At 44.4% G+C, this 15,187-nt stretch overlaps 1 protein-coding gene across 4 annotated transcripts in view; it reads right to left on the bottom strand.

Moving 5' to 3' along the window:
- Nucleotides 1-2,795: 2,795 nt before the first annotated feature.
- The window catches only part of LOC110531056 (collagen alpha-2(VI) chain), a 60,716-nt gene continuing 48,324 nt past the window's right edge, over nucleotides 2,796-15,187 (bottom strand). For 2 of the 4 annotated variants that reach the window (XM_036986772.1, XM_036986773.1), the window contains exons 22-28: nucleotides 14,962-15,114; nucleotides 14,775-14,869; nucleotides 13,101-13,282; nucleotides 12,776-12,954; nucleotides 11,201-11,239; nucleotides 4,775-5,109; nucleotides 2,796-3,956 (exon numbers count right to left, since the gene is read on the bottom strand). In XM_036986772.1, the coding sequence (XP_036842667.1) occupies nucleotides 3,690-3,956; nucleotides 4,775-5,109; nucleotides 11,201-11,239; nucleotides 12,776-12,954; nucleotides 13,101-13,282; nucleotides 14,775-14,869; nucleotides 14,962-15,114 (1,250 nt within the window). In that variant the 3' untranslated portion in view covers nucleotides 2,796-3,689. Of the gene's footprint in view, nucleotides 3,957-4,639; nucleotides 4,688-4,774; nucleotides 5,110-9,276; nucleotides 10,633-11,200; nucleotides 11,240-12,775; nucleotides 12,955-13,100; nucleotides 13,283-14,774; nucleotides 14,870-14,961; nucleotides 15,115-15,187 lie in introns of those variants that run through there. The other 2 variants (XM_036986775.1, XM_036986776.1) reach the window with 2 other exon arrangements.

Genomic DNA, 15,187 nt, shown 5'->3' with positions numbered 1-15,187 from the left:
ATTGTAAACTGGGGATTATTAGGTGACTGTGATGGTTTGAGGGCCAGATTGGAAACAGTCTTAAAGATGCTGTCTTAAAGGCGCTGTCTTAAAGACGCTCTCTTAAAGGTGCTCTCTTAAAGATGCTGTCTTAAAGATGCTCTCTTAAAGATGCTGTCTTAAAGGTGCTGTCTTAAAGATGCTGTCTTAAAGGTGCTGTCTTAAAGATGCTGTCTTAAAGATACTGTCTTAAAGGTGCTGTCTTAAAGATGCTGTCTTAAAGGTGCTGTCTTAAAAGTGCTGTCTTAAAGGTATTGTCTTAAGGCTGCAGGGGCACTATTGAGTAGCTTGGATGAAAGGTGCCCAGAATAAACGGCCTGCTCCTCAGTCTCAGTTGCTAATATATGCATATTATTATTAGTATTGGATATAAAACACTGATGTTTCTGAAACTGTTTGAATGATGTCTGTGAGTATAACAGAACTCATATGGCAGGCAAGAACCTGAGAAGAAATCCAAACAGGAAGTGAGAAATCTGAGGTTGGTATATTTTCAAACCATTCCCTATTGAAATCCCATTGCGATATGAATGAAGATTCACTTCCTAGCGCTTCCACTAGATGTCAACCGTCTGCGTTCTGTTCCTCCTCAAAGGTATTCTCCGGTTGGAACTTTCTTGAAGATTTATGATAAAAACATCCTAATGATTGATTCTGTACTTAGTTTGAAATGTTATCTTCGACCTGTAATATAACTTTTTGAAGTTTTTGTCCGAAAAAATGGTCGACCAGCACTAGCGTTTGGATAGGTGTACCAAACGCGCTAACAAAAGGAGCTAATTGGACATAAATGACGGACATTATCGAACAAATCAAGCATTTATTGTGGACCTGGGATTCCTGGGAGTGCATTCTGATGAAGATCATCAAAGGTAAGGGAATATTTAGCATGTAATTTATGGTTTATGTTGACTCCAACATGGCAGCTAATTTGACTATTGTTCTGAGCGCCGTCTCAGATTATTGCATGGTTTGCTTTTTCCGTAAAGGTTATTTGAAATCTGACCCAGTGGTTGCATTAAGGAGAGGTATACAGTGGGGAGAACAAGTATTTGATACACTGCTTATTTTGCAGGTTTTCCTACTTACAAAGCATGTCTGTAATTTTTATCATAGGTACACTTCAACTGTGAGAGACGGAATCTAAAACAAAAATCCAGAAAATCACATTGTATGATTTTTAAGTAATTCATTTGCATTTTATTGCATGACATAAGTATTTGATACATCAGAAAAGCAATTACAGAGATCATACGTTTCCTGTAGTTCTTGACCAGGTTTGCACACTCTGCAGCAGGGATTTTGGCCCACTACTCCATACAGACCTTCTCCAGATCCTTCAGGTTTCGGGGCTGTCGCTGGGCAATACGGACTTTCAGCTCCCTCCAAAGATTATCTATTGGGTTCAGGTCTGGAAACTGGCTAGGTCACTCCAGGACCTTGAGATGCTTCTTACGGAGCCACTCCTTAGTTGCTCTGGCTGTGTGTTTCGGGTATTTGTCATGCTGGAAGACCCAGGCTCGACCCATCTTCAATGCTCTTACTGAGGGAAGGAGGTTGTTGGCCAAGATCTCGCGATACATGGCCCCATCCATCCTTCCCTCAATACAGTGCAGTCGTCCTGTCCCCTATGTAGAAAAGCAACCCCAAAGAATGGTGTTTCCACCTCCATGCTTCACGGTTGGGATGGTGTTCTTGGGGTTGTACTCATCCTTCTTCTTCCTCCAAACACGGTGAGTGGAGTTTAGACCAAAAAGCTCTATTTTTGTCTCATCAGACCACATGACCTTCTCCCATTCCTCCTCTGGATCATCCAGATGGTCATTGGCAAACTTCAGACGGGCCTGGACATGCGCTGGCTTGAGCAGGGGGACCTTGCGTACGATGCAGGATTTTAATCCATGACGGCGTAGTGTGTTACTAATGGTTTTCTTTGAGACTGTGGTCCCAGCTCTCTTCAGGTCATTGACCAGGTCCTACCGTGTAGTTCTGGCCCTCACCTTCCTCATGATCATTGATGCCCCACGCGGTGAGATCTTGCATGGAGCCCCAGACCGAGGGTGATTGACCGTCATCTTGAACTTCTTCCATTTTCTAATAATTGAGCCAACAGTTGTTGCCTTCTCACCAAGCTGCTCGCCTATTGTCCTGTAGCCCATCCCAGCCTTGTACAGGTCTACAATTGTATCCCTGATGTCCTTACACCCTCTCTGGTCTTGGCCATTGTGGAGAGGTTGGAGTCTGTTTGATTGAGTGTGTGGACAGGTGTCTTTTATACAGGTAACGAGTTCAAACAGGTGCAGTTAATACAGTGGAGAACAGGAGGGCTTCTTAAAGAAAAACTAACAGGTCTGTGAGAGCCGGAATTCTTACTGGTTGGTAGGTGATCAAATACTTATGTCATGCAATAAAATGCAAATGAATTACTTAAAAATCATACAATGTGATTTCCTGGATTTTTGTTTTAGATTCCGTCTCTCACAGTTTAAGTGTACCTATGATAAAAATGACAGACCTCTACATGCTTGGTAAGTAGGAAAACCTGCAGAATCAGCAGTGTATCAAATAGTTGTTCTCCCCACTGTATCTATAATTCCCTGTGTATAGGGGGGGTGTCAAGGCCAAGTGTTTCCATTCCCCTTCAAACAGCAGGTTGTGGCTTCCAGACACTCCAGAGGACAGACAGGATACTTATGGTTCACATCTAGAAGATTTTAAATACAGGTGCAATACAGATGCGTACAAACACACACAGGTCTGGTTTCACCACAGCTAGCTTTATTACATACTGCTCAGTTTACAACAAATGCATTTTCAGTGTGTGTGTGTGTGTGTGTGTGTGTGTGTGTGTGTGTGTGTGTGTGTTGGGTAAAAGTGTGGGTGTGTTGGGTATAGATGTAGGGGTGTTGGGTTTAGTAGCTAGCTCAGAGTAGCTAGCTCAGCAGGAGGACAGGACCGAGTTTGAAACCCTGAACTAATTGGTGTGTTTGTGTGTGAGAGATGTGTGTGTGTGAGAGATGTGTGTGAGAGATGTGTCTAAATGAGTGGATGGTCCCCTGAACTAGAATAATAAAGTATAAAGCGGCACTTCTATTGAAATTACAAAGTTTGAAAAACTGAACTGTTTAAAAATTAAGACTGTTTGATAAACAGAGTTGACTGTTTGTGCAACACGAGACTGTGTGTAACTCCTTCCACTAGAATAGCACCTTTAGTGTAAAATACAAACGTACTGATACAGACCTCACAGTGAGGGATCTCTTCTAGAAACACAATACAAAAAAACTAACAGAAACAAGACTTACAAACCTCTTTCACACTTCAGTATCAGTAACTCTCTGATGAGAAAGGCTTTGGTTGTTTGGGCTTAGCTAGTTAAAGGTGAAATCTGTCATTTAATTAATTTAAAAGATAAAAAAATCTGGAGTGCCTTGTGTCTCTTGGACGAGCTAGAAGTTGAGCTTCCAAGTTCTGTCACTTTTTGCTTAAACTTTGCAAAGCACAGAGCACCTTCACATCTGAGAACACATTGATTTGTTTGTTTATTTCGTTACTAAAAAGATTCTTACGGATTGCACCTTTAACTGTTAGTTAAAACACAGCTGGTTAGCTCTAACGAGCTCGTTAGCTGGTTAGCTCTAATGAGCTGGTTAGCAGACCCAGCGGATGAAGCGTTCTAGGAATGTGGGTTTCCCCAGCGTGGCGTAGTCCTCTCCTCTAAAGATGGCTGACGTGTCTCCCAGGGCAACCTTCCTCAGCACGTCCTGGTCCGTGTCGGTCCCCATGGCGATCACCGTGGGAACACCCTCAGCCCGCCGCATGGCCGACACGCCCTCCTCCAGGCTTTCGCTGGCAGTGATTCCGTCGGTAATGAAGACAAAAGACAGTTCTGCGTTACGACGCGCCAGACGGCTGCCCTGTAGAACAGAGACAGTATAGTTATAGAGTATTACGACGGTAGAACAGAGACAGTGTAGTTATAGAGTATTACGACTGTAGAACAGAGACAGTGCAGTTATACAGTATTACGACTGTAGAACAGAGACAGTATAGTTAGAGTATTACGACTGTAGAACAGAGACAGTGTAGTTATAGAGTATTACGACTGTAGAACAGAGACAGTGTAGTTATAGAGTATTACGACTGTAGAACAGAGACAGTATAGTTAGAGTATTACGACTGTAGAACAGAGACAGTGTAGTTATAGAGTATTACGACTGTAGAACAGAGACAGTGTAGTTAGAGTATTACAACTGTAGAACAGAGACAGTATAGTTATACAGTATTACGACTGTAGAACAGAGACAGTGTAGTTATAGAGTATTACGACTGTAGAACAGAGACAGTATAGTTAGAGTATTACAACTGTAGAACAGAGACAGTATAGTTATACAGTATTACGACTGTAGAACAGAGACAGTATAGTTATACAGTATTACGACTGTAGAACAGAGACAGTGTAGTTATACAGTATTACGACTGTAGAACAGAGACAGTATAGTTATACAGTATTACGACTGTAGAACAGAGACAGTATAGTTATACAGTATTACGACTGTAGAACAGAGACAGTGTAGTTATACAGTATTACGACTGTAGAACAGAGACAGTGTAGTTATACAGTATTACAACGAGCCAGACGGCTGCCCTGTAGAACAGAGACAGTATAGTTATTGAGTGTACACTGTAGGTAGAACTGTCCAGGTTGTTGACAGCGTGTGTGCGTAACGTGTACCTGTGACATCACCAGGTTGTTGACAGCGTGTATGATGGCGCTGCCCAGAGAGGAGGCGGAGTCCATGTAGCTCATCCCAGCCAGCGAATCAGCGATCACCGTCAGATTGTGCGTGAGCGAAAACTCAACCTTCTGTTCTGATTTGCTGCCGTACTGCAGCAGGGCGATGCGGGCGTTCCTGTCGTCTGATTGGCCGTTGGCCAGCGTGAGGCGGCGCGCCACGTTCTCAATGAACTCCTTGGCTCGGCGGTGGTTCTCCACTCCCATCCTCTCTGACCCGTCCAGCATGAACACAAGGTCCACAGGGCGCTGGGCACAGCTGGCCACCGCTGGCTCTGAAACACACACACACACACAGCTCAGAAGCTCAGAAACTCAGAAACACACAGCTAGATAACATCATCTGTCTAGTCTGAGTGAAGAGGGGAAGAGGAAGTTGACTGGCTGTCTAGTCTGAGTGAAGAGGGGAAGAGGAAGTTGACTGGCTGTCTAGTCTGAGTGAAGAGGGGAAGAGGAAGTTGACTGGCTGTCTAGTCTGAGTGAAGAGGGGAAGAGGAAGTTGACTGGCTGTCTAGTCTGAGTGAAGAGGGGAAGAGGAAGTTGACTGGCTGTCTAGTCTGAGTGAAGAGGGGAAGAGGAAGTTGACTGGCTGTCTAGTCTGAGTGAAGAGGGGAAGAGGAAGTTGACTGGCTGTCATCCAATATTTATATGCCAAAAATAAATAAAAATACATGTTGTATTGTCACATACAGTGAAATGTTTTACAGCAGCCTCCTCTTGGTTAATTGATAACCATAGATATACGTCATTATTATGGCCATGACATCCCTACCATGTATAGGAATTAAAGTGCCAACATGTATAACAAGAACTGCAGGGGTCCAAGTACCGAACCCTGAGGAACACCTTATAATTTGTTTTTGGGTTCTCAGATAATTTGTCATATAAATGAACAAAGATCTACCCATCCTTTAACTGCATGTAACTGAACAAAGATCTACCCATTCATTATCTGCATATAACTGAACAAAGATCTACCCATCCTTTATCTGCATATAACTGAACAAAGATCTACCCATCCTTTATCTGCATATAACTGAACAAAGATCTACCCATCCTTTATCTGCATATAACTGAACAAAGATCTACCCATCCTTTATCTGCATGTAACTGAACAAAGATCTACCCATCCTTTAACTGCATATAACTGAACAAAGATCTACCCATCCTTTAACTGCATATAACTGAACAAAGATCTACCCATCCTTTAACTGCATATAACTGAACAAAGATCTACCCATCCATTATCTGCATATAACTGAACAAAGATCTACCCATCCATTATCTGCATATAACTGAACAAAGATCTACCCATCCATTATCTGCTCTCTGCAGGATATTAAAAGCAGGTTATTAAAATCACTTTACTAAAACTTAAAGGTCCCGAACAGTCAAAATTATATTTGGATGAAACCAAATCAAAGTATGAAAAATGACTGTTGCTTCTACATTGATAAAGTTTAATCATAAAATGACTGGTCCCCTCCCTCATGTCAAACACTTGGATTCGGAGGCGGGATTATTAAGGGCCTTTTGTGACATCACAAAAAGGCAAATTTTAAGACACCAATGGTAATGTCTTAAACTCTTACCTAATTTAAATAGAGGGCATGTTCGCAGAACCTGGAACTTTACAACACATTTTTCCCCAGATGAACTATATAGGTAGCTTGATAAACAGTGCTGACAATTCCATTGGGGCTAGCTAGCTAAATTATATAGCCAACATGTTGTCTATATGGATACTGTGACAGTAACCAAACAGTTGGATAAACAAATTATTTGTGAAACCATGATGTGATGATGTGTGACAGGTTTGGATGTTGCATGCAATGTCAATGTTGTTTGAGTTGCTTTGTGTATCAGCACATTTGATTGAGATAATCTGACTGCAACAATGTTCACTGAGTCCATGTTGCTCGACAGGTGTTTTCAAAGAACTGTCCATCAAGGTAAGATCCCTGCCCACTCAGTCTACTAGCTCCCTGTCCACTCAGTCTACCAGCTCCCCGCCCACTCAGTCTACTAGCTCCTCGCCCACTCAGTCTACTAGCTCTTCGCCCACTCAGTCTACTAGCTCCTCGCCCACTCAGTCTACTAGCTCCCTGCCCACTCAGTCTACTAGCTCCCTGTCCACTCAGTCTACCAGCTCCCCGCCCACTCAGTCTACTAGCTCCTCGCCCACTCAGTCTACTAGCTCTTCGCCCACTCAGTCTACTAGCTCCTCGCCCACTCAGTCTACTAGCTCCCTGTCCACTCAGTCTACTAGCTCCCTGTCCACTCAGTCTACTAGCTCCCTGTCCACTCAGTCTACTAGCTCCCTGTCCACTCAGTCTACTAGCTCCCTGTCCACCCAGTCTACTAGCTCCCTGTCCACCCAGTCTACTAGCTCCCTGTCTACTAGCGCCCTGTCCAATCCGTCTACTAGCTCCCTGTCCACCCAGTCTACTAGCTCCCTGTCCACCCAGTCTACTAGCTCCCTGTCTACTAGCGCCCTGTCCAATCCGTCTACTAGCTCCCTGTCCACCCAGTCTACTAGCTCCCTGTCCACTCAGTCTACTAGCTCCCTGTCCACTCAGTCTACTAGCTCCCTGTCCACTCAGTCTACTAGCTCCCTGCCCACTCAGTCTACTAGCGCCCTGTCCACTCAGTCTACTAGCTACCTGCCCACTCAGTCTACTAGCTCCCTGTCCACTCAGTCTACTAGCTCCCCACCCACTCAGTCTACTAGTTCCCTGTCCACTCAGTCTACCAGCTCCCTGTCCACTCAGTCTACTAGTTCCCTGTCCACTCAGTCTACCAGCTCCCTGTCCACTCATTCTACTAGCTCCCCGCCCACTCAGTCTACTAGCTCCCTGTCCACTCAGTCTACTAGCTCCCCATTCACTCAGTCTACTAGCTCCCTGTCTACTAGCGCCCTGTCCACTCCGTCTACTAGCTCCCTGTCCACTCAAGTCTACTAGCTCCCTGTCCACTCAGTCTACTAGCTCCCCACCCACTCAGTCTACTAGCTCCCTGCCCACTCAGTCTACTAGCTCCCTCCCTGTCCACTCAGTCTACTAGTTCCCCACCCACTCAGTCTACTAGCTCCCTGTCCACTCAGTCTACTAGCTCCCTGCCCACTCAGTCTACTAGCTCCTTGTCCACTCAGTCTACTAGTTCCCCACCCACTCAGTCTACTAGCTCCCTGTCCACTCAGTCTACTAGCTCCCTGTCCACTCAGTCTACTAGCGCCCTGTCCACTCAGTCTACTAGCGCCCTGTCCACTCAGTCTACTAGCGCCCTGTCCACTCAGTCTACTAGCGCCCTGTCCACTCAGTCTACTAGCTCCCCGCCCACTCAGTCTACTAGCTCCCTGTCCACTCAGTCTACTAGCTCCCTGTCCACCCAGTCTACTAGCTCCCTGTCCACCCAGTCTACTAGCTCCCTGTCTACTAGCGCCCTGTCCAATCCGTCTACTAGCTTCCTGTCCACTCCGTCTACTAGCTCCCTGTCTACTAGCGCCCTGTCCAATCCGTCTACTAGCTCCCTGTCCACTCCGTCTACTAGCTCCCTGTCCACTCAGTCTACTAGCTCCCCGCCCACTCAGTCTACTAGCTCCCTGTCCACTCCGTCTACTAGCTCCCTGTCCACCCAGTCTACTAGCTCCCTGTCCACCCAGTCTACTAGCTCCCTGTCCACTCAGTCTACTAGCTCCCTGTCCACTCAGTCTAGTAGCTCCCTGTCCACTCAGTCTACTAGCTCCCCGCCCACTCAGTCTACTAGCTCCCTGCCCACTCAGTCTACTAGCTCCCTGTCCACTCCGTCTACTAGCTACCTGTCCACTCAGTCTACTAGCTCCCTGTCCACTCAGTCTACTAGCTCCCTGTCCACTCCGTCTACTAGCTCCCTGTCCACTCCGTCTACTAGCTACCTGCCCACTCAGTCTACTAGCTCCCCACCCACTCCGTCTACTAGCTCCCTGTCCACTCAGTCTACTAGCTCCCCACCCACTCAGTCTACTAGCTCCCTGTCCACTCCGTCTACTAGCTCCCTGTCCACTCCGTCTACTAGCTACCTGCCCACTCAGTCTACTAGCTCCCCACCCACTCCGTCTACTAGCTACCTGCCCACTCAGTCTACTAGCTCCCCACCCACTCAGTCTACTAGCTCCCCACCCACTCAGTCTACTAGCTCCCCACCCACTCAGTCTACTAGCTCCCCACCCACTCCGTCTACTAGCTACCTGCCCACTCAGTCTACTAGCTCCCCACCCACTCAGTCTGTCTTGTCAGACTACCTGGTAGTTTGACACGAAGGAAGAAGAAAACATCTCAAATATTTACCATCTTGATCAGGAAAAAATATTGTGTGTAATGTTTCAGTCACTCAAAAGGTAACATGGCTGACCTGAAGGATGGTTGTAGTAGGACTCAGAGATACAACAACAACATGACTCATTGTTTCCCTTCGCACTAATGATTTATTTCACATAGGCAAACATGACAGGCAAGGAAAACATACTCTACTAAAAATATATGATCACATTTTTAAGATATTCTCTCTATAGGATATTGTTAATCCAATAATACGTATATTTAGCTGACGCTAAGCATGTTGCAGTCTCAGAGCTAAAATAATACAGTAAACTTCTCTTTTTTAAAACGTTCTCTGTTTTCCCAGTCTACCACCACCCCCCCTTCGCATGCACACCAAACAATACCAGATGGATAGAGCAATTGTTATTTTTAAAAAGCAATTATTTATTAGTTTGTTTGTTTTATTAAATGTATTTAATTCACTTAAATGAATATTTATCCAACAGATCATGTCCATTCAATAAATTCTCTACCCAATACCCAATAATCCTACAGGCCTAACGTGTAATGCCCATAACCAACCCAAACACTAACATTCACAGAAAAATAAAATGGCTGCTGTAACTATGGCGATGTGCAAAACTGCAAAACGGTGTCTTTGAGGAATCATTCAGCAAGTGGTTCGAGGGATTTGAGTGGTTCACAGTGGTAAATGGGTTCAACATCACAGCCATATACATAATATTGAACTGTCTTAAATGTCCAACTAACCAGGCTTTAAAACCCCCAGATCCAGAGCTATAATAGCTAATCACTCACCTTAACAACAAGCTTAGAGATATGTTAGCAGCAAAACTTACCACCTGCCTGAAGCTTGTCTACTCTGTTAGCATCCTCCCAGAGTTATGCATACTAACTAAAAGTGCTTAAATCTAATATGTTTAAAATATTCCAAGCGAAATTAGACTAAACTGACTAAGTGATTGCATCGAGTTAACAATATTAGCATTAAAAATTAGCACAGAGCTTACACTTAGCATATAGCTAACAATATTAGCATTAAGCTGACAATATAAGCAGCGCTAGCACCCTTAATCCATTAATTAGCACTGTTAACTCATTAGCTTGCATCGTTAGTGCATTAGTCAGTAACATTAGCTCATCAGCTAGTTTTGTTAGATTGCTAGCTAGCACTTTTAGCCCATTAACACAGCCCCAGTGCTTTGGCTGGGTCTCCCATGATGTCTCCGTAGACCAGCCTGAAGGAGTCGATGAACAGCTGTGTCCACTGCTGCCTGTCAGCGCCTGGCTGAGCTAGCTTAGCCCGCTGAGCCGTGTAGGCCATGGTCGCCACGCCAACCCCATACTGCTGCTCCCGTAGGCTGCCCAGCAGGCTGGCTACGCCCCCGACTGAGGAAGGGACCATTGAGGGGCTGCCTTGCTCCGCAAGCTCCTCCCAGGGGGGAGGGGCCACGCTGTCGGGCACGGGCACGCCCCCTCCTGCAACGAGCGGGAGAATGGTGGGCGGAAGAACGCGACACGACGCATCAACATCCCAAATGGTCACTTCCCAATATGGCCTCCGGTACACCCAATATGGCCTCCGGTACACCCAATATGGCCTCCGGTACACCCAATATGGCCTCCGGTACACCCAATATAGCCTCCGGTACACCTAATATAGCCTCCGGTACACTTAATATGGCCTCTGGTACACCTAATGTGGCCTCCGGTACACCCACCAAGCATGTAGCTTCTCAGTTCTACTCTCTCTAACTCGTTAGTTCTTCAAATCTCTGGTTGAACTATCTTCCTTACTATGTGGACATTGTAGAGCCTCAAGGTGATGGACTGCCATGCTCATGTAAACCTTTAAACGTTTTCTGATGTCAAACCAAGTGAGACAGTATGGAGAACGAGTTCAGTACTGGACTGGACTGCACTCAACCAGCAGGTTCAGGGTTCAAAACCAACTTTAATCACAGCCCGTAGGGCATGTGACAATTAAAAATCAGAATGAAAATAGAATGAAAATAATAATAATAATTATTCCTCAGAATAATCTTACCAGTTTTACAGGGGAGGTCAGGACACACGATGACAGGATCTGACAGAATGACAAAGAGACAAAGAGAGAGGTTATTGAGAGAGTTTTTTTTTTACATGTTCTACATTGTAGAATAATAGTGAAGACATCAAAACTATGAAATAACACACATGTATTCATGTAGTAACCAAAACAGTGTTAAACAAATCAAAATATATTTTATATTTGAGATTCTTCAAAGTAGCCACCCTTCAAGTGCAGTTGCAAAAACCATCAAGCGCTATGATGAAACTGGCTCTCATGAGGACCGCCACAGGAAAGGAAGACCCAGAATTACCTCTGCTGCAGAGGATAAGTTCATTAGATTTACCTGCCTCAGAAACTGCAGCCCAAATAAATGCTTCAGAGTTCAAGTAACAGACACATCTCAACATCAACTGTTCAGAGGAGACAGTGTGAATCAGGCCTTCATGGTCGAATTGCTGCAAAGAAACCACTACTAAAGGACACCAATAAGAAGAAGAGACTTGCTTGGGTCAAGAAACACAAGCAATGGACATTAGACCAGTGGAATTCTGTCCTTTGGTCTGACTTTTGGTATGTTTAACTAAACTAAAGATGTCCCCACTAGAATAGAATAGAATAGTAAACTAACAGACATTTTGACCAACTGGGGACATGTTGTTGGTCCCCACTAGAATAGCAAACTAACAGACATTTTGTCCAACTGAGGACATGTTGTTGGTCCCCACTAGAATAGCAAACTAACAGACATTTTGACCAACTGGGGACATGTTGTTGGTCCCCACTAGAATAGCAAACTAACAGACATTTTGACCAACTGAGGACATGTTGTTGGTCCCCACTAGAATAGTAAACTAACAGACATTTTGTCCAACTGGGGACATGTTGTTGGTCCCCACAAGGTTAAATTCTATTTCTAGGGGGTTTAGGGTTAAGGTTAGAATTAGGTTTAGGGGTTAGATTTAGGGTTAGGTTTAGGGTTAGGAGCTATGGTTAGGGTCAGGGTTAGGTTTAGGGTTAAGAGTTAGGAGCTATGGTTAGGGTCAGGGTCAGGTTTTGGGGTTAGAGTTAGGGTTAGGAGCTATGGTTAGGGTCAGGGTCAGGTTTTGGGGTTAGAGTTAGGGTTAGGAGCTATGGTTAGGGTCAGGGTCAGGTTTTGGGGTTAGAGTTAGGGTTAGGAGCTATGGTTAGGGTCAGGGTCAGGTTTTGGGGTTAGAGTTAGGGTTAGGAGCTATGGTTAGGGTCAGGGCCAGGTTTTGGGGTTAGAGTTAGGGTTAAGGGTTAGGGAAAATATAATTTTGAATCGGATAAGGTTAGTTATAAAAGACTGTGTGTGTGTGTACATACTGTAGGTGTGTGTGTGTACATACTGTAGGTGTGTGTGTGTACATACTGTAGGTGTGTGTGTGTACATACTGTAGGTGTGTGTGTGTGTACATACTGTAGGTGTGTGTGTGTGTGTACATACTGTAGGTGTGTGTGTGTGTGTGTACATACTGTAGGTGTGTGTGTGTGTACATACTGTAGGTGTGTGTGTGTGTGTGTATATACTGTAGGTGTGTGTGTGTGTACCTGGGCAGAGCACGGTCTCTATCTTGTCGATGAACTCCTCTGCCACCAGATCAGCGAAGCGCCTCATCCCCAGCACCCTACCGTCTCTCTGACAGGCTATACTCTTCAGGCTCTCATTCTCCTCTATCTGGTCAAACATGTCCCCTATACCTATAGCGCTCACGTCCACACTGGGGTCGCTGCTCACACACACACACACACACACACACACACACACACACACACACACACACACACACACACACACACACACACACACAAACAAATCGTCAGTAAGAACAGTTGATAAAACATATCCCAGACAACCCCTCTCCCGGTCAGCTACCTGCAGAGGTATGTGAGCAGTGAGTCGTCGTCCCTGGGGTCGAACCGTCCGTCTGTGATGACCACCACGGTGACGTTGGCTTTAGCTCTGCGACTGTCTTTGATCAGGTGGTCGTAGGCGTATTTCAGCGCTGATGGGGTCCAGGTCCCCCCGGCTATCCACTCCAGACGCTTCACCGCATCCTACAGACAGACAGTCAGACAGAGGGTGGGAGGGTGTTTTACCGCATCCTACAGACAGACAGAGGGTGGGAGGGTGTTTTACCGCATCCTACAGACAGACAGAGGGTGGGAGGGTGTTTTACCGCATCCTACAGACAGACAGAGGGTGTTTTACCGCATCCTACAGACAGACAGAGGGTGGGAGGGTGTTAGCCCACTGAGCTACAGCCTAGTCATTAGTTTGGGCAGCTAATTCAAGTCTACAGTCAGACAGAGGGTGGGAGGGTGTTTTACCGCATCCTACAGACAGACAGTCAGACAGAGGGTGGGAGGGTGTTTTACCGCATCCTACAGACAGACAGTCAGGCAGAGGGTGGGAGGGTGTTAGCCCACTGAGCTACAGTCTAGTAATTAGTTTGGGCAGCTAATTCAAGTCTACAGTCAGACAGAGGGTGGGAGGGTGTTAGCCCACTGAGCTACAGCCTAGTAATTAGTTTGGGCAGCTAATTCAAGTCTACAGTCAGACAGAGGGTGGGAGGGTGTTAGCCCACTGATCTACAACCTAGTAATTAGTTTGGGCAGCTAATTCAAGTCTACAGTCAGACAGAGGGTGGGAGGGTGTTAGCCCACTGAGCTACAGTCTAGTAATTAGTTTGGGCAGCTAATTCAAGTCTACAGTCAGACAGAGGGTGGGAGGGTGTTAGCCCACTGAGCTACAGTCTAGTAATTAGTTTGGGCAGCTAATTCAAGTCTACAGTCAGGCAGAGGGTGGGAGGGTGGGTGTGTTTATGTCACAGACTGAAGACTGTTAGCACGCTGAGCTAAAGCCTACGCATTAGCCTGGGAGCTAATGCAAGTCTTCAGGTGTCAGGTAATGTTAAACATGTGTGTGTCACTCCAAATACCTTGAAGGCAGACAGGGAGTCACATATTATTAATGTTATTGTTGTTATTATTATTTATTATTCTTGTTATTGTTATTATTATGATCGTTTTATTATTATTATTATTAGTAGTAGTATATTTATTATTATAGATGTATTATTATTATTATTATTATTATTAGTAGTATATTTATTATTATAGATGTATTATTATTATTATTATTATTATTATTAGTAGTATATTTATTATTATAGATGTATTATTATTGTTATTATTATTATTATTATTATTATTATTAGTAGTATATTTATTATTATAGATGTATTATTATTGTTATTATTAGTATTATTATTATTATTATTATTATTATTAGTAGTATATTTATTATTATAGTTGTATTATTATTGTTATTAGTATTATTATAGTTTTATTATTGGTGTTATTAATATTATAGTTTTATTATTATTGTTATTATTGTTTTTATTATTATTATCACTATCGTCATTATTATTGTTATTTATTATTGTTATTATTACTGCTATTATTATTAGTGTTTTAGTGTCATTATTATTGTTATTATTACTATTATTTATTACTGTTATTATTGTTATTGTTACTATTATATTACCTTGAAGGCAGACAGTGAGTCGATCTTGGAGTCATTGAGCCTGATGGCCTGGAAGGTTCCACTGTGACTGTACTGGACCACCCCCACTCTGGTACCTGGGGGGTATTAGTATGGTTGAATGAGCAAGAACTCAGTATTCAACATAATCTTTAGTTACCTGGGCATTAGAATCTGTAATGTGTTGTACCTGTCTCTGAGTTGGGGTCCTTGGCCATGGATCCCAGTCTGTTGATGGTGTTGATCACAAAGTTCTTCTCCAGAGTGAAGTTGGCGAGACCCACTGACTCTGAGCTGTCAATCACAAACACGATGTCCAGCGCCCCACACCGCTTCTCACAGTCTGCACGGACAACACAGTACAGGGTTACATGAGTTAACAGTGTGTTGGTCTGTGTGTGTGCGTCTGTGTGCTT

Source organism: Oncorhynchus mykiss, chromosome 8 (genome assembly GCF_013265735.2).
Source record: "Oncorhynchus mykiss isolate Arlee chromosome 8, USDA_OmykA_1.1, whole genome shotgun sequence".
Classification (NCBI taxonomy): Eukaryota; Metazoa; Chordata; class Actinopteri; order Salmoniformes; family Salmonidae; genus Oncorhynchus; species Oncorhynchus mykiss.
This window is presented reverse-complemented; position numbering and strand designations above follow the sequence as displayed.